This window comes from Peromyscus leucopus, chromosome 3 (genome assembly GCF_004664715.2).
Source record: "Peromyscus leucopus breed LL Stock chromosome 3, UCI_PerLeu_2.1, whole genome shotgun sequence".
Lineage (NCBI taxonomy): Eukaryota > Metazoa > Chordata > Mammalia > Rodentia > Cricetidae > Peromyscus > Peromyscus leucopus.
The window spans coordinates 154,898,395-154,922,947 of NC_051065.1; the positions used below are offsets into that span (position 1 = coordinate 154,898,395).

The window sequence follows — 24,553 nt, forward strand, 5'->3', positions numbered from 1 at the left end:
AGTGAGAAGAGCTGAGGCGCAGCTCTAGCAAAGCCTGATGTGCCACCCCCACCCCACTGTGCACAGATCCAGGTGGGGAACTTCAACCAGACCATTGCCACCCTGCAGCTGGGGGGCAGCGAGACGGCCATCGTGGTGTCCATTGTCATTTGCAGTGTCCTGTTGCTGCTGTCTGTGGTTGGTAAGCAGCCGGCACTTGAGAGAGTCGGGAGGGCATATGTGAACCCCTCTGAGAGTGGCGCTGGGTAAGGTGTGGGCACAGTTAGGCACCCGGAGGTGGGCACAGGTAGAAGGTGGCAGATATCGGTCAGATCTCCTGTGCCCGGGCCATTGGCTTTGGAGACAAGGCCTGCAGGCATCTGCCTCTCCCTGTCTTCCCAGCACTCGGACTGCAGGCTCATGCCACCATGCCCTGCTTTTTGTAGGAGTCCGGGAATCAAACCCGGGTCCTCACATGTACACAGGCGCTTTCCCAAGTAAGCCATCACCCCAGCTCCCATGTTTTGTTTTTAAATTCCTGTGTCCAGTTTTCAAAAGCTATGCGGGAAAACAGGAAGATGAACACCCAGGATGTTTTGTTCCTAAAACTGCTATCCACAATATTTCTCTGTATACCAGTGGATGCTCCATCCCTCCCAGGGAAGGCAGGTACTGCATACTGCTTTGAAAAGTTGAGCTCACAAGGCCCACCGGGGCAGAAGAAACAAACCGCCCATACTTCTTTGACCCAGAGAAAGCCCCTGGTGACGGCTGCTTGACACCTTTCTTTTTCTAAGAAAAGCCATCAAGGGTTGCCCTGCTGGCTGGTCCCCCGGTGCCTGTTGTCAGGGAGGGACAAAGGGCAGAAGGGCTGAGGACAACTGTTGCCTCCTGCCTAGAAGCCCCGAGGCCCGTGGGTCGGGCCTGTCCTAGGCCCACACACCTCAGCAGCAGCTGCCCACTGACCCCTTTCCACGGCCTCTGCCGTCCACAGCCCTGTTCGTCTTCTGCACCAAGAGCCGCCGAGCCGAGCGCTACTGGCAGAAGACCCTGCTGCAGATGGAAGAGATGGAGTCTCAGATCCGAGAGGAGATCCGCAAAGGTGGGTACCAGGGCCGGGTGGCGCGGCCCGTGGCGGGGCAGGATGGCTCACGGCTGCCGCTCCGTCCCACAGGCTTTGCAGAGCTGCAGACCGACATGACGGATCTCACCAAGGAGCTGAACCGCAGCCAGGGCATCCCCTTCTTGGAGTACAAGCACTTTGTGACTCGAACCTTCTTCCCCAAGGTATACAGCCTCCGGCATGCGTTGGTCACCACGGGGGAATTGGAATCATCGCACCTCTGTGGAGATGGCACTCCTGTCCACAGCCACCCTGGTTCCCTCTCTCTCCCCCTTCCCCTGCTTACTTGATGTTTGGCTTTCTATATGGAAGGCTGCTGTCATGTCCCCCGTGTTGACCTCTCCCCTCACTGAGGGAGCTGAGCGGGTGTGTGTGTGTGTGTGTGTGTGTGTGTGTGTGTGTGTGTGTGTGTGTGTAAGGACTCTCCCGAGCCCCTGCCAGACTTCTCTGTCTCCACATTCCCATTTCCTCTTGGTCCAGGGTCCATGGGCTTACTGGTCCCCTGTGCAATAGGCCAAGGAAAAACCTGGCTCCACCACTTCAGGAACCCCTCTCCAGCTTTTCCCAGCCTCAGAACCTAGCAGCCCTGCCAGCCTCAGTCTCCCCTCCTGCAGCGCTCAGTGGCTCTTGTTTGACCCTGAGCCTCAGGTCTCTTGCTGTGCTCCACCACGATCTGTGGCCCTCTAAGGGAGCCCTGGGTCCCCCGACCACCATGCGGCCCCGCCCCTCTCTGTGGCGTGTGGCGACCCCGGTGCCTGTCAGTCCGCAGAGCTAAAGCACTGGCTTCTCTCCACAGTGTTCTTCCCTCTATGAAGAGAGGTACGTGCTACCCTCACAGACCCTCAACTCCCAAGGCAGCTCCCCGCCCCAGGAAACCCACCCGCTGCTGGGAGAGTGGAACGTGAGTACCTGGCCCCAGGGGCTCCCACCCACTCTGTGATCCAGATCAATAGAAGGTAGCGGGTCCTCCCCTCTGGGAGGCATTCCATTCAAGCAGCCGTGCAGGGTGCTGGCCAGGCAGAGGGCACGGCCACATGATCTCATGCCACCGCTGAGTACACATAGGAAGGGGCCCACAGAGTGCATGTTGGGTTGCCCCTCTGAGCGCCCTTTTGTCACCCTGCCTGTCTCCAGGAGAAGTTAGGAAGCACGCCCCAGCGGCAGGTAGTGAACCCCCTCTCCCAGGGGGCATCTAAGCAACCAGCGTGGGCCCTGGGGCCTCCTCGGATACATAACACCAGCGTTCCCCTCCACATCCGCAGATCCCGGAACACTGCCGGCCCAGCATGGAGGAGGGGATCAGCTTGTTCTCCTCCTTGCTCAACAACAAGCACTTCCTTATCATCTTCGTCCACGCCCTGGAGCAGCAGAAGGACTTCGCTGTGCGCGACAGGTCAGGCTGCGTGAGATGCAGGGACACAGGGGTCCCCGGGCAGCTTGTCACCCACCAATGATCACACCACAGGCTCTGGGACTCCCGGACATTCCTCATTGCCCCACGCGGGCTCCGGGTGCAGGCAGACTCTTCTGGCTGTCTGTAGGAGCTGCCATGGAGGGCCACCCTGGTCCAGCAGGGAGGTGGCCTGACCTTACTGACGCTCCGTGCGTACAGGTGCAGCCTGGCGTCACTGCTGACCATCGCGCTGCATGGTAAGCTGGAGTACTACACGAGCATCATGAAGGAGCTGCTGGTGGATCTCATCGACGCCTCGGCCGCCAAGAACCCGAAGCTCATGTTGCGGCGCACCGAGTCGGTGGTAGAGAAGATGCTTACCAACTGGATGTCCATCTGCATGTATGGCTGCCTGAGGGTGAGGCCCCTCTCTGCCCAGAAGCCCCGCCCCTACAGGCAAAGCTAACTTCATTAGGGTCTGCCCTTTAGGGCGGGGGTGGTACCGTTCCAGCGGGACCCCTTTGGACAGGTGGGAAACGGAAGCTTGGTGAAGATCTGGCTAGCCTGCTCCAGGGGCACACGGCACTCTCAGGCAGGCCAGAGGCTGCTGGGTCTTGTTGTCCCTTGGCCTTAGTCCTGAAGCCCCTTCCCCTGGGGGGGGGGGAGCAGCATTTGGAGGAGCTTCAGGCCCCTGCATTCCTGAGCCTTCCTCCCCTTAGGGGAGGGGGCACAGAAGTCAAACTTCAAGTTTTGAACAGCCCCTGCCATAGACAGAGCCTGGCCCAGTCCGGCTGATGCCTGATTGGAAAAGCCAAGAGGGTTTCCTGGAGCAGGTGACTCACCCTGAGCCCTGAGGGCTCAGTGGGAAGGAGCCAAGGGGCCAGGGCCAAGGGGGCAGCCCAGATACAGGGTACAGTGTGAGCCAAGATCAGGGGGAGGGAACATCACAGAGCTTCAGGCAGCCGGGGCCTCTATCTCTGGAGTCAGGCTAGTCAGGACATCACAAAGCACACCCCGAGGGCCTGCCCAGGATCCAGCTACCCCAAGGTGGCAGAGGTCCAGGGACCACCTAGGCATCCTTCAAGAAAGGCAAAGGCCTGGACAGGACCCAGAACCAGAACCTTAACTGTTCTGGGCTGTGACTGGTCGCTGGTACAACCTGGCTGTGTGGTTCTGGGCAAGTCATTACCCTCTCTGGACTTTAGTTTCATTTTGTCAAATGGTACCCCAGCCTAGGAGCCCTGTGGCTTGTCCTGGGACAATCAGAGTAGAAAAGAAATAGGAGAGAAGCCACGTTCTGAGCCATCAGAGACCACAGGGGCCACGGTAGACTCTGGACCCAAGTTTGGTAGCCACTGTGGGTGACCTTAGCCTGGCCTTCCCGCGCCAGACAATGGGGTGCTGGTGACTCCCAGGCCAGACCACTGCAGCAGGAAGCAGGGCTGGCAGCTGCCTTGACGCTGCTGCCAAAGCAGCCTGATGTTATTACAAACTTAATTTTCCCTCCAAACCTATTCACCATGGGCCGTTCGGTGTCCGCCCTCCACAGAACCGCTGGGCCCTAGCCCTAGCGTGGCGGGGAAGGTCAGCTTGAGGCTGCGGCGGTAGGACGTGGGAGGTGAAGTCCGGTTGGGCTGACGCTCCCTGGAGACATCCATCTTGGGTTTCCTCGAGGCTTCTTCTGGGTCCTGGTTCCACACAGCCGTACCTGGGCAGGCTCCAGCTTTGTAGAAAGGCTTGGTCCTCAGGCATGGGAGTCCAGAGTTCAAGTTTTACTTCTCCCTTTTTGTGCAATGCCGGGCAGGGTGCTTGCCCTCTCTGAGGGCCCCGTGAGGATGGCTGCTGGTCCCTGGCGGTGTGGCTGGGATGCCGTGGAGACACCCTGGAGGTGGTGACAGCCACCTGAGACACCTGAGGAGGGGGGGGCGGATATGTGGCAGGCCAGCAGGCCAGAGCTTGAGGAGGTCCTGACTCCTGCCGCTCTCGATGCTCACAGGAGACTGTAGGCGAGCCTTTCTTCTTGCTGCTGTGCGCCATCAAGCAGCAGATCAACAAAGGCTCCATTGACGCCATCACGGGGAAAGCCCGCTACACGCTCAATGAGGAGTGGCTGCTGCGGGAGAACATTGAGGCCAAGCCCCGGGTGAGCCAGGGCCGGGGCACTGGTCCCCTAGTGGGTGAGTGTCCTTAGCTGGGCTGTCCTGGCCTCCAGTCTGGACCAGGCCTCCCCAGCTGGGGTCACCAGGCCTGATGATGATGACGGCCCTTGGCTGACACCGCCCCCCCCCCCCCTCTTGTGCAGAACCTGAACGTGTCCTTCCAGGGCTGTGGTATGGATTCACTGAGCGTGCGGGCCATGGACACAGACACGCTGACGCAGGTGAAGGAGAAGATCCTGGAAGCCTTCTGCAAGAACGTTCCCTACTCACAGTGGCCGCGGGCGGAGGACGTGGACCTCGGTGGGCAAGGGCAGGCACCACGCCTGGCGGCTGGCTGCTGCAGCCTCTTTCCCTGTGTTAGTTGAGGCCCTGGAGTTCCCCATGAGGAAGAATCCCTTGTTCTGCAGCTGTGGGCAACAGCAAATGCAATCAAGAAATGCTTGCCCAAGAGGGCTCGGGGGCTGGGTTTGGAGGGATGTGGAAGAGTCACAGTCAGACCCCTTGCCAGACACTCTTCCTAAAGTGCACCCTGCATTAGGCCCCTGCCCTGTACTCTGGACAGTTAGGGTGAACAGCTGGGCTCCCAAAGGGGTGTGGCCTGCTTTTGAATCCAGAAGGAGAAAATAAGCTTCTGCTGTGGCCCAGGCTAATGGCTGCCCCTGGGGCCACCCACTTCCCTGGCCCTGATGCCCCTTGTCTCCTCCAGAATGGTTTGCCTCAAGCACCCAGAGCTACGTCCTCCGGGACCTGGATGACACATCAGTGGTGGAGGATGGCCGTAAGAAGCTGAACACGCTGGCCCACTATAAGGTGCGCAACCTGACCCAGCCCCCGCCCCTCCCCCTCCTCTGTAACCTCTGGCTTCTGACCTCCTCTCTCCTCTGGTCAGATTCCTGAGGGTGCCTCCCTAGCCATGAGCCTCACAGACAAGAAGGACAACACCCTGGGCCGAGGTAAGGCTTGGATGGAGCTGGAGAAGGGATCCAGGCGGGGGTGTGAGGGAGCTGCCTTCCTGGGCTCCTCTGATCCGTGCTGGGGGGAACGGAGGACCCGGGGGCCCTCCACCTCGGTGCTGCTGTATCCAAGCTGATGGCTCCCCACAGCTAGAGCAAGGCCCCAGGAGGATACATGCACTTCTAGGAGGCCATGACCACGGCCAGGCCTTAGCCTCCAACTCCAGACCACGCCCTCACATGCTCCAGGCCCAGATCCTTGGGGGGTCCCAGGATCCCTGTGAGGTGGAAAGTCAGATCTTGGCTCTCTCCATCTCTCTACAGCTTGTCCTCTGGGCATCTCTCTCCCTCGCTCCCTCCCTGACTCGGGTTACCCTCCCCACCCCCCTCATTTGTTTATTGTGTGTTTCCCTTTTGCAGTAAAAGACTTGGACACAGAAAAGTATTTCCATTTGGTGAGTGCCCGGCCTCAGGCCCTGGGGAGCCGGCTTTTCTGGGTGTGGCTTTGGCTTTCTGCCTCCCCAGGCCTCCAGGAAAAGTGCTCCTAGGCCCTGGGAAAAGCCAGAGTGGGTAAAGGACCAGAGGTGGGCCCAGGGGCTGGGAGGACTGCGGAGGGTGTCAATCCTGCCCACCTTGCAGGTGCTGCCCACAGACGAGCTGGTAGAGCCTAAGAAGTCCCACCGGCAAAGCCACCGCAAGAAGGTGTTGCCAGAGATCTACCTGACCCGCCTGCTGTCTACCAAGGTGGGCCCCGCCTCGGTCTCCACCCCTGTAGGGGCTTGAAGGGGGTCCTGTGCTCCAAGGAGAAGTCTGTGTGTTCTTGCCACCGCCCAGTGGGCAGCAAAGGACCCAGGGGCGCTTCGTGTCCTCAGGTCCCAAGACTCGGGCCAACACCCAGAGCCCACATTCTGATCCCCCTTCCCCACTGTGCCCCAGGGTCTTGATGGGCATTCCCACCCCGCCAAGAAAGCATCATTGGCAAAAGACACTCAAGAATCTTGAGGCTCAGGGGGCTGGGGAGATGGCTCAGCAGTTCAGAGCACTGACTGCTCTTCCAGAGGACCGAGTTCAATTCCCAGCACCCACATGGCAGCTCACAGCTGTCTGTAACTCCAGTTCCAGGGGTTCTGACACCCTTACAGACATACATGCACGCTAAACACCAATGCACATAAAATAAAAATAAAAATAAAAAAGAAAAGAATCTTGAGGCGCAAAGATGCTCTGAGGCTGGACCGATGCCCCCATCTTCCCTGCAGGGCACACTGCAGAAGTTCCTGGATGACCTGTTCAAGGCTATCCTGAGCATCCGAGAGGACAGGCCCCCACTGGCCGTGAAGTATTTCTTTGACTTCCTGGAGGAGCAGGCGGAGAAGAGAGGCATCTCTGACCCTGACACCCTGCACATCTGGAAGACCAACAGGTGGTGGCCCTGGGGTGGGGCACAAATGGTGTGATGGCATCAGGGTAGGCAAGGCACAAGAGGCAGAGCCTGGCCTGGGCGCTGCCTGCCTGGAGTCAGAGCCTGTCTGCCGTTCTCCCCCACCCCCACCCCACCCCCGCTGTGTGGTCTCCAGTGAGAGACTGGGCTCTCTGTGCTGCAGTCTCCCTCTGTAACCAGAAGGCCTCATCTGAGCTTGCCCTCACCTCCCTCTCTCCATGCCCCATCATATGATGTAGAGGGACGGCAAGGCCCTTAGAGCAGCCGCCCTCCAGGCCCGAGGTCGCACAGACTGGGGAATGGCAGGACACGCTGCAGCTGTCTCACACGCCCAATTCGGAGCTTCCTTTGAGGCCCATCTTAGCTTTTGGGGGGGGTCACATACCCCACCAAGAAGTTCCCAGAACTCTCAGCCTGACCCTCTGGAAAATGCCCGTGTCAATTTCAGTTGCAGTTTTCTCCCTGCTCGGGAGGGAGGAGACACCCCAGGCTCTGCAGGGCTGAGAAGGGGATTGTCCCCAACCCCCTCTGGCCTCCTGAGGACAGTCAGCCCTGCCTTCTGCGTGCAAGGCCGAGTGGGGGAGGAGCCTGGACCCAGGCAGCAGGGGGGGGGCCTCCTAATGAGAACCAGGAGTCTAGCGTGCAAGGGGCGGGCGGCTCTCTGGGGTGAGGGTTGGCCTGTAGCTGGCAGGGCAAGGCCGAGGTGCCCAGAGGCTGCAGGGGCTGGGAGAATCAGCATTGTCCACCTCCTAGGCCCTTCACTGAGCTCCTGCACCCACACTGTCCCGCCCCACAGCCTCCCCCTCCGCTTCTGGGTGAACATCTTGAAAAACCCCCAGTTTGTCTTCGACATAGAGAAGACAGACCACATCGATGCCTGCCTGTCTGTCATCGCGCAGGCCTTCATTGATGCCTGCTCCATCTCTGACCTACAGCTGGGCAAGGTTAGCCTACTCCCGATACTCCTGAGTAGGGGGGAGGGGCTAGCCTGAACTCTGTGAGTCCTTCCAGGTGGGCAGAGAGTGGGTGGCGGGCCAGAGGGAGCCCCACAGGCACCGACCAAGGGCAGAGGAAGAGTAGAAGCCACAAAGCCTTCTGAGAAGAGAGGTGACCTGGCTCAGAGGTGACCTGACCTGAGGCCATGAGCACCCATGGGATCGCAGAACTAGGCTGGTACTGTGGGGTGAGGGCCGGGCCCTGTCTCTAGCCCTGGAGTCTGAGCCCACAAGGGAAAGGAAATGTCACCACTTCACACATGCATTCCGTGACAACAAAGAACTGCCAGCATCCTTAGCACATGGTGCTTTTGGGGTGTTGGAAGTGCAGGGTGGGAAACATTCCCGCAGCCAAGAACCAGCTTCCAGCCATCTCAGCCACCAAATCCCATCACCCTAATAAGGGTGTAAACAAGACAGGCTGCGGGCCGCGTGCAGCAGAGGGCTGCTGGCACCCAGCCCAGGAGCTCTTCCCATTAAATGAAAGTCCCCCCCCACCGTGGGTCACTGTCCTCATAGCCCCCAGCATGGTAGGCCAAGGCCTCCATGCAAGAGAGGGGGAGGGCCAGAAGAATCCCGGGTCCCAAGTCTGACTGAGTGTTGTTTAGCCATGGTCGAGGACCCACTAAGGCCCTCTAGGGGGCAGTGGGGACAAGTCCCATCTTCTAGCCACCCACATGCTGTGATACCCCTGCCCAGGACTCACCCACCAACAAGCTTCTGTATGCGAAGGAGATCCCCGAGTACCGGAAGATTGTGCAGCGCTATTACAAACAGATCCAGGACATGACTCCTCTCAGCGAACAGGAAATGAACGCACACCTGGCTGAGGAGTCGCGGGTAGGTGGCCTGGGGGGCCTAGGCAAGGAGGTAGTGACAGTGGCCTTGGCCTCCAGGGGCCAGCACCCATCAGGATGGGGCAGGAGACACAGGGAGAATTTGGGGGCAGCCACAGTTTCCCTCCTTTGCGTACACCTTCATCAACGTCTTTTTCCCAAAGTCCAAGGATAGGGTGGAGTTTACTCAGAAGATATGGGAGGTTGGAATTCTGGGTCCAGGAAACCAGTGTGTCCCCAGGTTGGAGGGGCCTGAATTAGTCTATCAGCAGGCTGTGGGAAGGGAGTGGACTGGGTCCTAACCTGGAGGGCTAAACCTTCCCTTTCTTCTTACCCCACCTTTATAGAAATACCAGAATGAGTTCAATACAAACGTGGCCATGGCTGAGATCTATAAATATGCTAAGAGGTATCGCCCACAGGTGAGTTCCCCCACCCAAGACTTGTCCATTTCAGCCCATAAAAATGAACTTCTCACTTTAGGTTTATCTGGGGGTGTTGGCACTTTGATGAGGTCACTGGTGAGTGCCCCCTCCCAAGACCTAAGGCATGGCACAACTGACCCACCCCCTCCCCTCAGATCATGGCTGCCCTGGAGGCCAACCCCACTGCCCGAAGGACCCAGCTCCAGCACAAGTTTGAGCAGGTGGTGGCTCTGATGGAGAACAATATCTATGAGTGTTACAGCGAGGCCTGAGGCAGGAGAGTGACCAGAAGCTACTGCCAGGGAGACGGTGGCCAGGCCACTTGGGCCTCCGTCTGGTCTCGTCCCCACACCTCTTAACCCGGGCTGGGAACTGACAGAGAGGAGCCTGCTGGGTGAGAAGGGAGGAGGACCCTGGCCTCTTAGAGCCTCAGAGCTCTCAGCCTCGTCCCCTGGGGCATCTCTGTCCTTCCATCTGCCCGAGATCTGACTCTGGGACAAGGGCTTCAAACATCACTGCCAGTCCTGGAGAAGGCTTTTGCTGCCAACCGGGACGGCCTGGACCGCGCCTGCCTGGACCGCGCCTGCCTGCACCGCGCCTGCCCGCTCGCTCTGCTCCAGGCTGCTCAGCACACGTTGGGAGAGGTGGCCGTATCCCAGAACACTACCTCATCCACCTGGCAGAGGGGAGCCCGTGATTGATTTCGGCTTCAGCCACCAAGACGTTGTCTGTGTCCCTCACCCAGAGGGGGCCCTGGCCACCAACAATTCCAAGCAGGGTCAGATTTTTGTTGTTGTTCCATCGGCCAGCGGCAGCGTGGGCAGCGCCCATTGCCCACAGAATGGTGGAGAGGAGGAGACAGGTTGGGGGTTCCTGTCCTCCAGAAAGGGAGAAAGTCAAGGATGCGGGGCTGTAGCTGGACTACCCAATCTTCCTGGAAGTGTTTCTAAAGAGCACCACTTTTTTTTGTTGTTGTTTTGTTTTTTAAAATCTTTTATATATTAAAGAAAACTTATCACGCACCAACTGTGAATTGCTGCCGCTTGTGCAGAAGACCCATGGGTCCCCAGGGGCTCCCGGTGTGACACTGGAAACGACTGTCCCAGGAGACAAAGTTCGCATCTGTCCCCAGCACAGGCCACCCTGTGCTGTGGGGATTGGCTCAGAGCCTGAGGGCGGCTGGGCTGGAGGGGAAGGCTGGGACTCTCTGGAACATTCTTTATAATAAAAGCCTGCCGGGAAAACCTCCTATGGGCTTCAACCTTTGTCCTAAGATGGCCGAGGGGGAGGATGGGGCTGTCTCTTCATCCCGTTTATGGCAGAGAGGAAGTGCAGAGCCGAGCCCCGCATCCTGCCGAAGGGCAGACCTCTGCCCTCTGCCGGCTGGGAGTTTGAGGCTGCACCCTCTCTCCCGGTGGACAGTCCTGCCACCCAGGAAGACGTCACCACCTCATGTACTACCTCCCGTTTGTGCTGGACTGGACATGGAACCCGTTGCCCTGTGCTGGCTTGAACATGCTCTCCCACTGAGCCACACCCAGCTCCCACCTTGTCTTTATTCAAACCTAGGAGAAGCAGACACTTGGTCTTCTTCATTTTGCAGACACAGAAACAGGGTTTCAAGGGGTCACACAGCCAAGAAGGCCAAAATGGGAACTAGACATCTGGATCCCTTTCTCCTTGCCCAAGCCCCTCCCTCTAAAGAAGTCCCTACTGCCAAATTTGAGGGGGGTTCCAAAACTGACCCCCCCCCCAATTCTCTCATCTGGTCTTCAGCTGTACACCCATTGTTTCAGGCAAGGAAACTCAGTTTCCCTGAGTCCAGCTGCGGACTGTACTCTTCCCACAGCCGTCAGACCTGACCATCTATCTGACCTGGGGTAGCACACGCTGACCCGCCTGGGGCCCCAGTTCCGTTCCTCAGGGCTGAGTCAATGAGGTTCTCCCCAGAAGCAGGGCGTGGCAGAGCCAGCCTGAGTAAGGGCCATTGGCACAAGTGTCCCCTCAGGAAGGAAAAGTCCCCACTGTGCTCGCCAAGAGTGAGCCAGGACCAGAATTCCCAACAGCAAAATCCAAGACCCGACCTAGAATTCACCAGCTCAGAAAAAGTGAACAACCTCCACTCCAAAAATAGCTTTCTCCTGCAACGGCTGTGGGTGGAGAAACCATCTTTATCTTTCGGATCTCTGATGCTGGGGGTTCTTATTAAGGAACAGATTTGCTGATTTCAATTATTGGCAGATTTGATGGGTTTGGGTCCCCCCCCCTCCCTTGATGAGGTGTGACTCCAGAATGAGATTCACAATTCCCAGAAAAATACAACTGCAAAAAAGCCCTGGAGAATAAAAGCTTCAATATGCTTTCAGGGACATTGTCACACAAGGCTCGGCCACATAAGGCCAGCACCCTTGCCTGAGCGGGGGCCAGGAGGGAAGATGAATCAGTCCACACTCCATATTCCAAAGCCTGACTTTTCCCTTGTGCGACAATATGTCAGGGACATCTTTCGGAGTCATTAAATATTCCACAGTCTGGCTCCGTCTCATTAACATACAGCTCGCTGACATTCAGAAGGGAAGGAATCTATGCACAGATCTGCTTTCCAGGGTCACTGGTGTTGCCAGGTGGGCAACCTCTATGAACTGTCGGAAGTCCTTGCCTGGGGACCCAAACACATGCCTGGCAGTCACGGGCACCTAGGCGAGGGTCTGGATGGAGCATCCTCAGGCTAAGATTGCAGAGTCGGGGAGACCACCACAGAGGAGGGCGGTCTCCCAAGTCTCTAAGATGGTTCGAAGTCTACTCCCACCTTGTCACGGGGCAGGTCTGATCGGTCCCTAGCTCCTGGAGGCAAGAGGCTACATACAGGCTGTCCCTCCGGCTTCAGGCCTCACCATGCAGGAGCAGAGGCAAAAGCTGAGCGGCTGCTTGGGAAGTGCCAGCCTGCCATCTGCTGGGTGCCCCTTGGGGCCTGCTGACAGGCACATTATAGAAACCCCAGGGAGCCGGCAGAACCAGACACAGCTTTCTGTGGGACTCCAGGGGAGAAGCCACGGACAACAGAGAGGCCTGAGCCCCATAGTAGGCTCTCAGTTTCCCTGATGCTGTGTGCTCCCTTCCCAAGGATCCCCCCGACTGAGAATGCCCTCTGACACACCCTTTGCGACAGCCTCTTGGCCTTGGCAGGGTCCCCACCTCACCAAACAAACCTGAAACTACCAACACATCTTTGACCCCTTTCTCCAGCCGGCTACCACCAGGCCACACCCCCCATATTGAAGGCCTCCTCCCCCCTCATCTGTGCTACCACAGGGGGGCTCTGGCTGGCTACGTGTGTCCACCATGCCCCTGGGCCACTCCCTTTCCTTACGACTGACAGTAAACCCACAGAGCCCATCCTCCGTGATACCCTTCATGGTGGGCACTGCCTGCCTGCCAGCAGCCCCCTCATCCAACGTTCAGATGCCAAGAGCAGCGGCAAGCACCCTGCTTAGGCACTTGCCATGGGGACATTGTCCCTTTCTACCTGGTGTCAGCAGGGAGAGCTCAAAGGGGGTTCACTCCCATGGCAGCAGTGACCTGAAGCTCAGGACTGAACTGGGTGCCTTTGGCTCTGGGTGGGTGGTGTGGGCTTCCCTACAGTGTGAGGGATATCCGTGAAAATACAAGAAACTTCAAAAGTCACTGATATGACTAGTCTTGCTAGCCACCCTGCTCTCTGGGGCCCATCTAAGTGAGGGTGTCTGTTGCTGTGATGAAACACCATGACCAAAAGCAGCTTGGGGAGAAAAGGGGATATTTCAGCTTACAGCCTTGTAGTCCATCATCAAAGGAAGCCATGTCAGGAACCTGAAGGCAGGAACTGAAGCAGAGGCCATGGAGGAGCGCTGCTTGCCGGCTTGCTCGGTCTGCTTTCCTCTAGAACCCAGGACCACCTGCCCACAGGAAGCTGGGCCCTCCCACATCAATCGTTAATCAAAAAATCCCCACAGGCTCATCTGGTGGGGACATTCTCTCAAGTGAGGTTCCTTCTTCTCAGACGACTCTAGATTGTGTCAAAGTGACCCAAAAAAGTGACCCTAAAAGCTAGCACACTATCTCCATCTGCTGAGGCTGAAATTAAAGGGGTGGGCACAGTGCTCACCTGGCATTTATGTGGGTTCTGGGGGTCCAAACTCTAGTCTTACACTTACATAGCAAGGAATTTAACCACTGAACAACCTCTCCAGCCCTCGACCCTGGGGTGTTTTTCTTTCTTTTTTTTTTAAAAAGACATTTTGAGTCTTTCACTCAACCTGGAGCTTGCCATTTAGCCAAGGCTGGTTGGGTAGTGAGGCACCGGGATCCTCCTGTCTCCACCTGGCACTGGGTTATAGGCACACATCGCCACACCCAGCTTTTTATATGGGGGATTTGAACTCTGGTCCTCATTATGTAGCCAACACTGTGCCCACTGGACCGTCCTGCATCCTCAGGATGAGCTGGAGCCTCAGATTTGTACGTCATTGCCACTGCGCTCCAGTCAGGCCATGCAGAGCCGACTCCCCCATCCATGGGAAGTGTCTCACAGATGGTTTACAAGCAAATGCAGACTTTGTCCCCATAACTTGTCCTCACCCTTTGGACTGTGGCCCCATAGGGCATGTTAAGCACACCCCTGCCCCAGGGCCTGAAAGGGTTGATGTTGATCGCCAACTTGACTGGATTTGGAATCACCTAGGAGACACACCACTGGCTGTGTCTTTGAGACCATTTCCTTCTAGAGATGTTTAGGTGGCAAGATCCACCCTGAATTTTGGTGTAAAATTCGAAGTCCCACACTGAGTAAAAAGGAGAAAGCAAACTGAGCCACGCACCAGTATCCATTCATCTCTCTCCGTTCCCGTCTACAGTGTAAGCCACCAGTTCACACACTCCAGCTGCTGGGCCTTTCCTGCCATGATGGACGATGTCCCTTTAAGCCACGAGCTAAAATAAACGCTTCCACCCAGACTTGGGGCCCTGCTTAGCAGCCCTCTCCTGTCTAAAATTGCACCAGAGGCTGGTGAGATATGGCTCATCAGGCAAATTTGCTTGCTGCCAAGCTCGAACAAATTCCATCACTGGGACTCACAAAGTGGAAGGAGGACTCCCTTCAAATTGTTATTTGACCTACACACATACACATACATACATATACACATACACATACATACATACACACACACACACACACACACACACACACACACACACACCGTGACACATGTACATCTGCACACACTAAATAAGCTACAGTTGCACAGAATTGCACCCCTCTGGAGACAACAGTGCTGATCCCCCAAGCCAGAGTCTGCCCCTCTGGGTGGAGGCTTGTCCACAGTCAAGCTCAAGAAGAAGCTTACAATGGTCTCTGGCCCCTCAAGTCCTCCATCCCCCGTTCAGCAGTCAGAAGGCTCTTTCTAGAGACATCAGCTGTACCGTTGCCTATACCGCCCCCCCCCCAGCTCTCAAGTCCTCAAAGTCTGCCTCTGCCCCTCTGGGCCTTCCTGCCTTACAGTCCAGTGTCCAACATACCAATGTGTGAACAGAAAGAAGTCTTTATTGATAAATAAATTATGATTAAACATTGTGACAGTTAGGGAATAAAAAAAGCTCCGAGTTGCCATCTCCTCAATCCTGGCCCTAGCTACCTACCAGCCTCGGCCTTCTTGCTAGGCACCTTGGATGAGGTCTTGGGGGGTAACCCAGGCCTTTTGGAGTTCTCGGGGGTCTTTGTTCTCCTGACCCTGTGTGTGGGTTGTGCTTTGCACCCCGTGTCCTGGGGAGGAGCAGGTGCTTTGGTCTTGTGTACCATCCTAGCCCCCTGAACAGCTGTTTCAGTGTGGGCCGTGGCTGCCATCTTCCTTTTGGCAAGGGAAGCAACACTATTCTGGACCTGTAAGAAAGCAAGCCCGATGGTAGGCGGATGCTCACCAGTAGAGTGCTCACTTCATGAGCACAAAGACTTGAGCTCACCTCCCAGAACCCACAAAGCAAGCCTGGCAAGACTTGAGACCCGGGGGGTAACAGGCACCTACCTACCTTGCTGGCCGAGGGCTCTGATTTCTCACACACATCTTTGGTTTTCCTATAGGCCTCTGCTTCTAGAAAATGGAGGGAGTGGTGAGGGGCAAAGGATCCAGAGGCTCTAGAGTTCCCAGCCTGCCTAGGTCCCAGGTCATTACCCGGACAACTGAAGGCCATGTGACCTAGGCTTTACCCCTGAGTCTCAACAGGTCCCAGTTTGGATAAGATGCTGTCCCTCCGCAGCATGGGAGCATTGGCATTGGACTGCCTCCCCACGCAGGGAGCAGGAACAGCTGTCCCATGAGCTTTGTTGCCTAGCTGCCTATGGCGGTACTTCCATGTTTATTTACTTTTGCAGGAGGGTGGGTTTGGTTGAGACAGGTCTCGTGCAGCCCAGGCTGATTTCAAACTTGATATAAACCTAAAGATGTAGCCTTGAGCGTCTGATCCTCCTGCCTCTGCATCACCGAGTGCTGGGATTAAGGGTGTGGGCCAGCTCTGTTGATTGTCTAGAATTCTCACTCTTTGCTTCCTGCCAGAACCCTTCCATGGCTGCTCACTGCCCTCAGGTGAGCCTAGACTCCCTTTTGCTATTCCAAACTTCCTTGGACTTCTGACTGCATACACTGACTCCGCTGCACACAATCACCGGCAGCTTTTCAAAAGCCCTCCCTACCTTTTTTGCACAGATGCTTCTGGGGTGCCTCCTCCAGGAAGCCTTCCCTGACCCTGCCTCAGGGATGTGCTGCGCCCTGGCCTCTCTGGAACCCATCCACATCCCACCACCCCCTCCCCGCCCCCACTTTATCCAGGTCTAACACTCAAGGCTGGCTCCCTAGAGAGGGAAGCCCCTCCCACCTACCCCAGTGGATGCTAGCTACTCCTGGTCCCTGCCAACCATTCACATACCTACCTTGCCTGCTCCCACTGCGTCTGACCTTCTGGCCTATCTGGTTGGCAGTGGGAGGGGCCCGTGTGGCTTTGTCTGGTTTTAGGGGGGTCTTTCTGACCTCTCCCAGTTTTGCCTTGCTGGGTTTCTTAGGTGCCTTCTCCAAGGTGGCTGCTGGGTAGGAACAAGCCTTCGTCTTCGGTCCTGGTTTTAGAACCACGTTTTCTGTCTTGGTATTGCCAGCATGGTCTGTCTTCAGCTCCGTAGCTTTCTTGGGACCTGTCTTCTTGGCATCTGTGGCTCCCCTTCGGGCTATTGAGGAACAGGTTCTCTTTTTCTTGGACTTGGGAACTAGCTAAAGACAGAGTGTGGGGTTGTGGATGAGAACAGAAGTTCTGGGTATCCCTGTGCCTCACACAGGACACCACAGGGGCCATGTTCCAGGATTGAGAAAGTGGTGGGATGAGGGGAGACGCACACGCCTCTGTGGTCCTCACACATTGCGCCCGGTATTAATCTGGAGTGCCCCACCACTTACTTCCAAGGGTCTGAGCTGCCCACTACCTCTCACCCCCTTGGCCCCAGCCTCACTCTGCCCCACCCTCTCCGCCCCTGCTGCCTGAAGCCCCATCTCTCCTTGATGTCTCCAAGAATACAGGCTGAGAGGGCAGATGGCCCGGTTCCCAGCTTCCCGCAGGCCCGTGGAATTGAGGCTCAGTTGAGCCCTTCTGCCTCCCACACTCCAACCAGGCCCCTGCTGAGTTCCCGGTGTCGGGACTTCCCGAGGTGGGCACCACCCGTGGTTAGTAGAGACTGTCCCATAGTCTCCTCTAGAAGCTATGGATCCGTGGCTACGTGGCAGACACAGGTAAGCCATACTCAGACCCTGATACCGGGCAGGCTTCCCAGACCACACAATATGGGCCAGCAGAAGGGCTGTGGAGGGGCGGGCTGGGGTGAGAAGCAGCACGTGCTGAGGCTCTGGTGTCTAAACCTCGCACCAAGGCCCCCCTCCCCTCCTCGTTTGTAGCTCACTTTGAAACTGCCAGTGGCACCCTTGGCCTTGGAGTTGGCAGGCCTGGTGAGGAGGCCTCGGCGCATGCCAGTGTCCAGGGCCTGCTTCAACAGGTACTTGAAGCGGGCGACATCCACCGTGGGGTACTTGTGTAGGATGTAGAGCTTGATGGCTACAACGGACGTGCCCTGGCGCTTCTCCCTGGCCTGCAGAGCCTCCAGCACCATGCGGAGCATTGTCGGTTTCCGTCGGCCTACTAGGACTCTCCTGGGGTTTGGACCTGTAGGACAGACCACAGGGCATCACCCGGACTGCCCTCCACCTCAGTCAAGGCCCGACTGTGGAGGGGCAAAGCGCACACTAAGAACCAGCTCCGGGTCACTGGTTGCCAGTCCGCAAGCTTTCCACTGGCCCTACGGGGCTCACCAAGTTCCTCTCCATGGGCGGCAACGGCTGCCCGTGGGCTCAGAGAAGCCATCAGGAAGCTCAGTGAGGCCCACTCAGCTCACACACAAGTCACCAAAAGAAAGGGCACAGGACCCTGGGAACAAGAACACAGCGGAAGCAGCCTCTCGGCCAAATGCTGCAGGGCCCTGTTCAGACTCAGGAGGACTCAAAACCACCACCCTGGAAATCCAGGCATGCTGGGGACACACCTGTCACTCCTGGACTCCGGGCGCTGAGGTGAAAAGATTGCCATTTCCAGGCCAGCTTAGGGCTACCAAACGAGGTGGCACCTCAAAAATAAGATGTGCACAAACAAAATCCAACTGGACAGAGAAACAAAGCGACCGAAGAGTCAGTCATAAATGCCGGGAGAAGAGCAGCGGCAGAGACGGTCCGGTTTGGGTGGGCTAACGGGATTACGGTTTGATTGTTTTTTACAGCACTCGAGGTTTTGTGCACACATGCCAGGCAAGTGCTCTGGTGCTGAGCTACACCCTGGGCCTGACATCACTTCTTAAAGGTTCGTAGCCTCTGGAAACCAACCCTGGCCTATTTCCAGCTGAAATGCTGGGCCTGGCATGTGTCTGAGATATAGCCTGGTAGGTGGGCAGAGCAGCCACAGCTGAGGACGGCTGAGCTTGATGGGCACAGGGGAGGAACTCAGTTGCTCCTGCTTCTGCTCTCAGCCTAGCCAGACATTGGCATCATCTGTGGGTCCAGGATTCCGCAGCTGTAAAATCTTGTGTCCACAGATGGGATGAGGGTGGAAGTGAAACTATCTGGGGCAAAGGGAACTGTGGGAAGGGGGGAGGGGAAGAGGATTCAGGGGAATATGCTCACACTCAAAGTATATATACTTGCTTAAAATGGCCTCATTGATGGATTAATGAAAGTATAAATAAAGGGAGCCAGCAAGCTGGCCCAGCAGGTACAGGAGCTTGCTGCCAAGCCTGATGAGCTGAGTTCAATCCCTGGAACACACCGTAGGAGAAAACCAGCTCCACAAGGTTGTCCTCTGTCCTCCATATGCATAGGTCTATACACACACAGATAACTGGGGAAGGGGACCGAGACAGGGTCTCACTATGTGGCTCTCGCTGGCCTGGAACTCACTATGTAAGCCAGGTTGGTTTTAAACTCAGAGATCCACCTGTCTCTGCCTCCCAAGTGTGTGCCATCATGCCCAGCTTACACAAATAATCTTTTAAAGGAAACTTACTTTGGGAAAAGATAAAGTAGAAACAATCACATTCCTAGAAATATGTCCCCCCAAAAGTGAAAATGTAAGTAAAGACTGGTGCGTGAGGGTGAAGAGGAGGGCCACAGTGGTAGATAGATGCTGAGTGTGCGTGAGTCCCTGGGCTCCGTCCCTAGCCCGCCAGCAGTGTGCATGAGTGTGCATGAGTGTGCGTGAGTCCCTGGGCTCCGTCCCTAGCCCGCCAGCAGTGTGCATGAGTGTGCATGAGGCCCTGGGCTCCGTCCCTAGCCCGCCAGCAGTGTGCATGAGTGTGCGTGAGTGTGCGTGAGTCCCTGGGCTCCGTCCCTAGCCCGCCAGCACTGTGTATGAGTGTTTATTCCTAACAGCCCAAACGTGGGAGCAGCTCAAATGCCTGTGACACACATGTAGACACACTGGAATACTTACTACATGGCCATAAAGGGGACCGGCCTGTAAGCTGCTACAACAGGAAATGCTTCTAAATATAAGGAAGCCAACAAGCCAGTCTCAAAGCTGTGCACGGGATGACGCGAGCCCGCAGACACAGGTGCAGTGAGGCTGGCGAGTGGTTGCTGAGAGCTACATCTCAGCTTTTCTTCTCAGGAAGTGACTGAATTCTAAAACAGGATGTGGTACTGGATACACAGGATGACATACTAAAGGTCGCTGCATGCTGAACATGGGGGAGCCACGCCGTACAGGAATCTTTTGAAATGGGTTGTTTCTTTTGATGAGCTGTAGCGGAGAGGACGAGAGAAGTCGGGGGAAGGACCTACCAGCCACAGGTGCATGATTTAAACTCAGAAATGATGCTATCAAAATGATTTGCAAAATTCAGACTCAAAAGCAAGTTTTTTAAGCAGGAAGAAAAAGCCAGATGGAACTACACGCTCCTAAGGACGCCTATAGCCCAGCCACTGGCAGCCTGCACATGGAGTCTTCATGGAGAGTCCCCAACCAGGAGACGGGGCTATCCAGCTGTGCCCCCAGGACCATCGGCCTCCACGACCGGGTCCCCCATCTGTGTGGTGGGAACTGGTCTCTACAGCTGCATGAGCCTCCCCAGCTCTTGACACTCGGCTTCCAGGGACCTTAGCCTAAACTGGACAGAATTCCACTCCCGTTTACCTGGTTTGTGAGTCTCGTGGAGCTCAGGTGACCCAGAAGGTGATGTGTCCCTAGAGGGAGAGGAGGAGAAAGAAGAACTGGAGACACTTCCTGGAGCCATGGCACAGGCAGCGGCAGGCCTGGCGCTCACTTAGCTACCAGCTGCCAAACCTCTCGCCTTAAATACCGCTCACTGCCGGCAAACCAATGACCAACCCGCTCACCACCTGAGCAGTGGATAAGGCAATCTGGCCTGGAGAGGGAGGCTCACTCTCCAAACAGAGCGCCCTGCCTCCGCCCTGTGGGACCTGACGCCAAGCGAAAATAAGGAGACAGAGTCACTGTATCCTGCCTAGCTGGTGGTGCTGGCAGTAAATGGGGGACATCCAAGTTGTGGGGGTGCCCACAAGGGTCCCCTAATCCCACCAAGTGGGCAGGAGACTGTCTACCCTGTTCTCAAATAACTGCTGGCCTCAGTTTTTCACTTAGTAGCAACTGGGCCCACAGGATGTGATCGCTTGGAGGCAGTGGCCTCCCCTGGGCCAGGAAGGCTCTCAGTCTGCTCCTTCCTTCTGCGTGATTCTGATGTTTTAGATTATATTACAGTTTGAGATGCAGGAGGAGGTTGTGACAAGCTCTCATGTTGCCTCGGCTGATGGCCACTGTCCTCAGTGTCCTTGGCATTCAAGGACACTCACATAGGGACAGGCCTAAGTCACTGTTTCCATCACACTCCCAAACACTGGAACACTGGCCAGGATGACAGAGCCAGCCGTCTGCCCTGCCGGGGCTGTGACTTGGGAAGGGGTCCCCCTAAACCTGGCTACTCCACCTCCCTCCTAGGAAGGCCTGTGTCATCTAGAAGAATGAAAAAAAAGAGCAGCAACTTTGCCGTGACTCACCCAGGCCTGAGTATATTGCTCCCTTGCTGTAGAACACGCTACAGTATGTATGTCAAGGTCTTGTAAAGACCGGGTGGCTCATGTCTGTTGTCCCAGCGCCGAGGACACTGAGGCTGGGGAGTTTGAGGTTAGCCTGGGCTACATAGCAAACCCCTGACTCAGAGAGTCAAACCAAACAGAAACAAGAGAGAGTGGATCGGAACAAGCTGTGTTGCCCTCCTGGCTGAATGTCAGTATTTCTCGTATGAAATATGAGGCAAGCATTTCTCACAGCGACTGACTGTCAAGGATGTATGGAAACTGCACAGGAGCTGGGAGAGGCTGAGGGGTCAGCCATCTCAGACGCAATTCGACATCTTCACGAGCAAAGATGAACTTGCCCCATGGGGCACCCACCCCTCCCTGGGGAGAAACAGGGGACCTTACACACAGGGACTTTGCCTCAGTATCAGCAGAAATTCAAGGCAAAGTAAAATCTTTTCAGGTAGAAGCAGGCCAAGTCAGTTGTGGCCTGTTCGCAATGGGATGGCCCACAGCTGTGAAAACGAGGAGGCCATCCTGGAAGCAGGTCTCCCAGGACTCAATCCAGTGTGGTATCAGCAATTACCTTGGGGGAGGGGAAGGTTAGAGGATGATTGAAAGTAGACCTACGTATGTCTCCCTCTGCGTGTGATCTCTTTATTTTCTGGGATTTCCCCAGAGAGCTCACCATCATCACAGGTCTGGTTTGAGAAAGGCTGTGGCCCTCAACCTTCTTTGCAGTGAAAATAGATCTCACTCCGTTTCTAGAACCTTCCACGGCTCCCTACTTCCTTTGGGGGGAAGTTTGAGTTTTTCCATCAGGTTCATGGTGCTCTCCTCTCCCTGAAATTCCACCTTTCAGCCACACTGCCAGCAGGGCTGAGGTTGTGGCTTCGTGGTTAAGTGGGGACTGGGCATCCCTGAGACTCTGGGTTCGACTTTCAGTAACAAACTTTTTAAAACTCCCATGGTGTGACCTTTGAATGGGCTATGACTAATACCAGGACATCGTGCTTTGTGCTTCTCCTATGTCAAACTAATGTACAGATAGATGGCCCGGAGTTTCTATCTCTGTCCTCATCTACCCGACATGCACTGAGGCTATGTAGTGCTCATCCTTAGATCAGTGCTAGCCTTGTGCGGCTGAGATAGTTTGAATGGTGCTGTCCTGATCCCATTGCCATGGGAGCAAGCCCTGGGGAGTCTATTGGATGCTGAGACCCATGGTCCAGTCACTTGTCACCAAGCACCAGTCAGTCGTCAGCCAATCCCTCACTTGACCATGGGATGCTTGAAAGATCCCCAGAAGAGATGGCCGAAGCTAGATCCCCACCAGCAGAATCACCCGGCTAGTCCCTAGAGCCAGGAGAAAGGATATGTGATTCGTTGTTTTAAGCTGTGAATTCTGGGAGCGTTTGTCACACAGCACAAGGTTGCTGCCACACTAGACCTAGAAAGCCCCCTTCATTCCTGCCTGCCTTCTCTGGAATTTGTCTTCCTCACTCAAGTAAGTAAGGCTTGCTCAGGAATGCCACCTCTGACCCCTAGAAGACTAGAGTCACCGACGCTGAAGCCTCCAGCACTCTGAGTCACAGCTGGGACTTATGGGCCTCTGACTCTTGAGCTCTGTGGCGGAGGAGGGCTGACTGTGGCACCCAGCCCAACACTGGCACACAGTAGGCCCTCCCGTCTTGCCGCTGTGGTTTTGTGGCTCCACTGAGTGAACAGAGACCTGCAAATTGCTGCTGGCCCCGGACTAGACAGGGAAAGGGCTCCAGGGAGGCAAAGAGGCAAACGGGAGCTGGCACCAGTGGGGGCTGCAATTTTGATCCATTTGCGGGGCGTTTCCAAGAACTGAGAAATGCAGAGACTCTGTGGTGTAAACATTCCCACGAGCTCTGCTGAAACCCTGCTCCCAGGCTGTGCCAGGAGCGAGTTTTGTGTTGGGAAGGAAGTTTGGGAAAAACTCAGCGATCTAAAAATTCTCCGAGGGGTTTGCCACTTGACAGGGAGATGACGGCAAGTTGGGACTGCAACGGAAGCAGCGCCCTCTGCCAACCTCCTGACTTCTCCGTGGGGCCGGCAGTGGGGCGCTGCCTTCCTTCTGGAACCTTCTCCTCCCGCCCGCCCTGGGACTTGCTCCAGCTTCAGAGATAAATGTCCTGAACTCCGAGATGACCAGAGTGCCCCTGCTTCGTACGGTGCCAGCTCCTGTGCCATCAGGACATTGGAGCATTTGTTCCCTAAGTCCGCTCCATCAGTGCGTCAGGTTGCAGTCAAATTGCAGCCACTGCCATGCCTGATGTCTGTATAAACTGGCCTCTTCATCATTTTATTTACACACGAAGAGGCTGAAGTTCCGAGTGGGCAAGCCCTTGGATCTTCCCAAGCTCAGGCTGCAACCTGGAAGCTCCCTGTGCTACTTAAGATAGGTGCAGTGATCCCCAAATTCCTTCTCGAAGCCATCCATCCCTTCAGAAGCTCTTTAAGTCACCCTGGCTGGCGAGGATCCAACTGGTGAGGCCGCTCCAGGGGAGCCAGGTCCTCTCTTTGCCCTCTGAACTTGTTGGTACGTAGGGTCCATTTCATGATTCAGCATGACTGTGGCTAGTCTGGTCACTATGACCACATTTCAGCCAGCAAGATAGAAAACAGAGGAAAGCGGAGGGCGCTTCCATTCTATGAAATGCACAACTCTGAGCCACTGCAGACGAGAGGGAAGCAGAGACGCGCTGTCAGGCGCCCAGCTAGAACTTAAGAGGTCACCAACAGAAGGTGAGGGGGAGAAGCTAGAGCCCTAGCTCTCCTTTCCTGGGACCTCCATCAAGCTCATCTCTGCACACAAGCTTCCGCCGAGGCTGCTTCCTCTGAACCCTGGCCTCACCCTGGGAGGGAAGCCATGTGCATTGAACAACGGCTGTATGAAGTGTCATTCATATTGATGTTTCCTTGATCCTTCTGACCCCCGGTTCTTAGGCTGTGGGTCTCAAGCCCACACAGGGTCCTGCCCTTGAATGTGGCGGTAACAGAACTTTGAGAACAGTAAAACATTTCTGAATACACGTGCTGGGTGGTGGTGGCGCACGCCTTTAATCCCAGCACTCGGGAGGCAGAGCCAGGCGGATCTCTGTGAGTTCGAGGCCAGCCTGGGCTACCAAGTGAGTTCCAGGAAAGGCGCAAAGCTACACAGAGAAACTCTGTCTCAAAAAAACCAAAAAAAAAAAAAAAAAACATTTCTGAACACACAATGATCAAAAAGTAATTCAAGGGCAGGTAAGACGGCTCTGGCAAAGCTGATGAGCTGCGATCCAACCCTGGGACCCGTGTGACAGAAGAGAACTGACTTCTAAAAGCTGTCCTCTGACATCCCCATTCACACTGTGGCACACATGTGTTCCCCCTCCCCTGACAGGCACGATAAACAAAATGTGATAGAAATTTTTTTTTACATGAACTCAAAATCAGACACGTGAATCTGAGGTGTGCTAGGCAGTGCTCAGCAGTGTTACATCACGTGCCTTCACAAAGCCTCGTGCATGCTGCCCTGCGCATGCCTTCGCACCATGCAGCACCAACAAACTGCCCAGAACACAGCTCAGAT

The 24,553-nt window shown here is 55.9% G+C and overlaps 2 protein-coding genes across 3 annotated transcripts in view; one reads left to right on the plus strand and one right to left on the minus strand.

Annotated features, from left to right (window-relative positions):
- Positions 1-10,559, plus strand: part of Plxnd1 (plexin D1) — a 40,116-nt gene extending 29,557 nt beyond the window's left edge. The window contains exons 20-36 of one of the 2 annotated variants that reach the window (XM_028864012.2): positions 67-181; positions 974-1,081; positions 1,154-1,266; positions 1,899-2,003; positions 2,365-2,495; positions 2,715-2,913; positions 4,492-4,638; positions 4,798-4,954; positions 5,361-5,464; positions 5,544-5,607; positions 6,028-6,062; positions 6,247-6,351; positions 6,867-7,030; positions 7,845-7,992; positions 8,743-8,883; positions 9,227-9,301; positions 9,460-10,559. In XM_028864012.2, the coding sequence (XP_028719845.1) occupies positions 67-181; positions 974-1,081; positions 1,154-1,266; positions 1,899-2,003; positions 2,365-2,495; positions 2,715-2,913; positions 4,492-4,638; positions 4,798-4,954; positions 5,361-5,464; positions 5,544-5,607; positions 6,028-6,062; positions 6,247-6,351; positions 6,867-7,030; positions 7,845-7,992; positions 8,743-8,883; positions 9,227-9,301; positions 9,460-9,576 (2,028 nt within the window). In that variant the 3' untranslated portion in view covers positions 9,577-10,559. Of the gene's footprint in view, positions 1-66; positions 182-973; positions 1,082-1,153; positions 1,267-1,898; positions 2,004-2,364; positions 2,496-2,714; positions 2,914-4,491; positions 4,639-4,797; positions 5,011-5,360; positions 5,465-5,543; positions 5,614-6,027; positions 6,063-6,246; positions 6,352-6,866; positions 7,031-7,844; positions 7,993-8,742; positions 8,884-9,226; positions 9,302-9,459 lie in introns of those variants that run through there. The other variant, XM_037204248.1, reaches the window with a different exon arrangement.
- A 4,377-nt stretch (positions 10,560-14,936) lies between these two features.
- Positions 14,937-20,213, minus strand: LOC114689570 (histone H1.8). Its single transcript, XM_028863862.2, has 5 exons — positions 20,051-20,213; positions 17,277-17,536; positions 16,266-16,596; positions 15,368-15,429; positions 14,937-15,221 (listed from the first exon to the last, which is right to left on the minus strand). The coding sequence occupies exons 1-5, from the start codon at positions 20,148-20,150 to the stop codon at positions 14,973-14,975; spliced, it is 1,002 nt and encodes a 333-aa protein (XP_028719695.2). The 5' UTR covers positions 20,151-20,213; the 3' UTR covers positions 14,937-14,972.
- Between the last annotated feature and the right edge of the window lie 4,340 nt (positions 20,214-24,553).

Excerpts from the sequence above, each read along its gene's own strand:
- LOC114689570 (XM_028863862.2), bottom strand. The coding sequence starts at position 20,150 with ATGGCTCCAGGAAGTGTCTCCAGTTCTTCTTTCTCCTCCTCTCCCTCT. Across the intron at positions 17,537-20,050 it reads CCACGAGACTCACAAACCAG|GTCCAAACCCCAGGAGAGTC; the intron begins GTAAACGGGAGT and ends TCTGTCCTACAG. Across the intron at positions 16,597-17,276 it reads GTGCCACTGGCAGTTTCAAA|CTAGTTCCCAAGTCCAAGAA; the intron begins GTGAGCTACAAA and ends CTCTGTCTTTAG.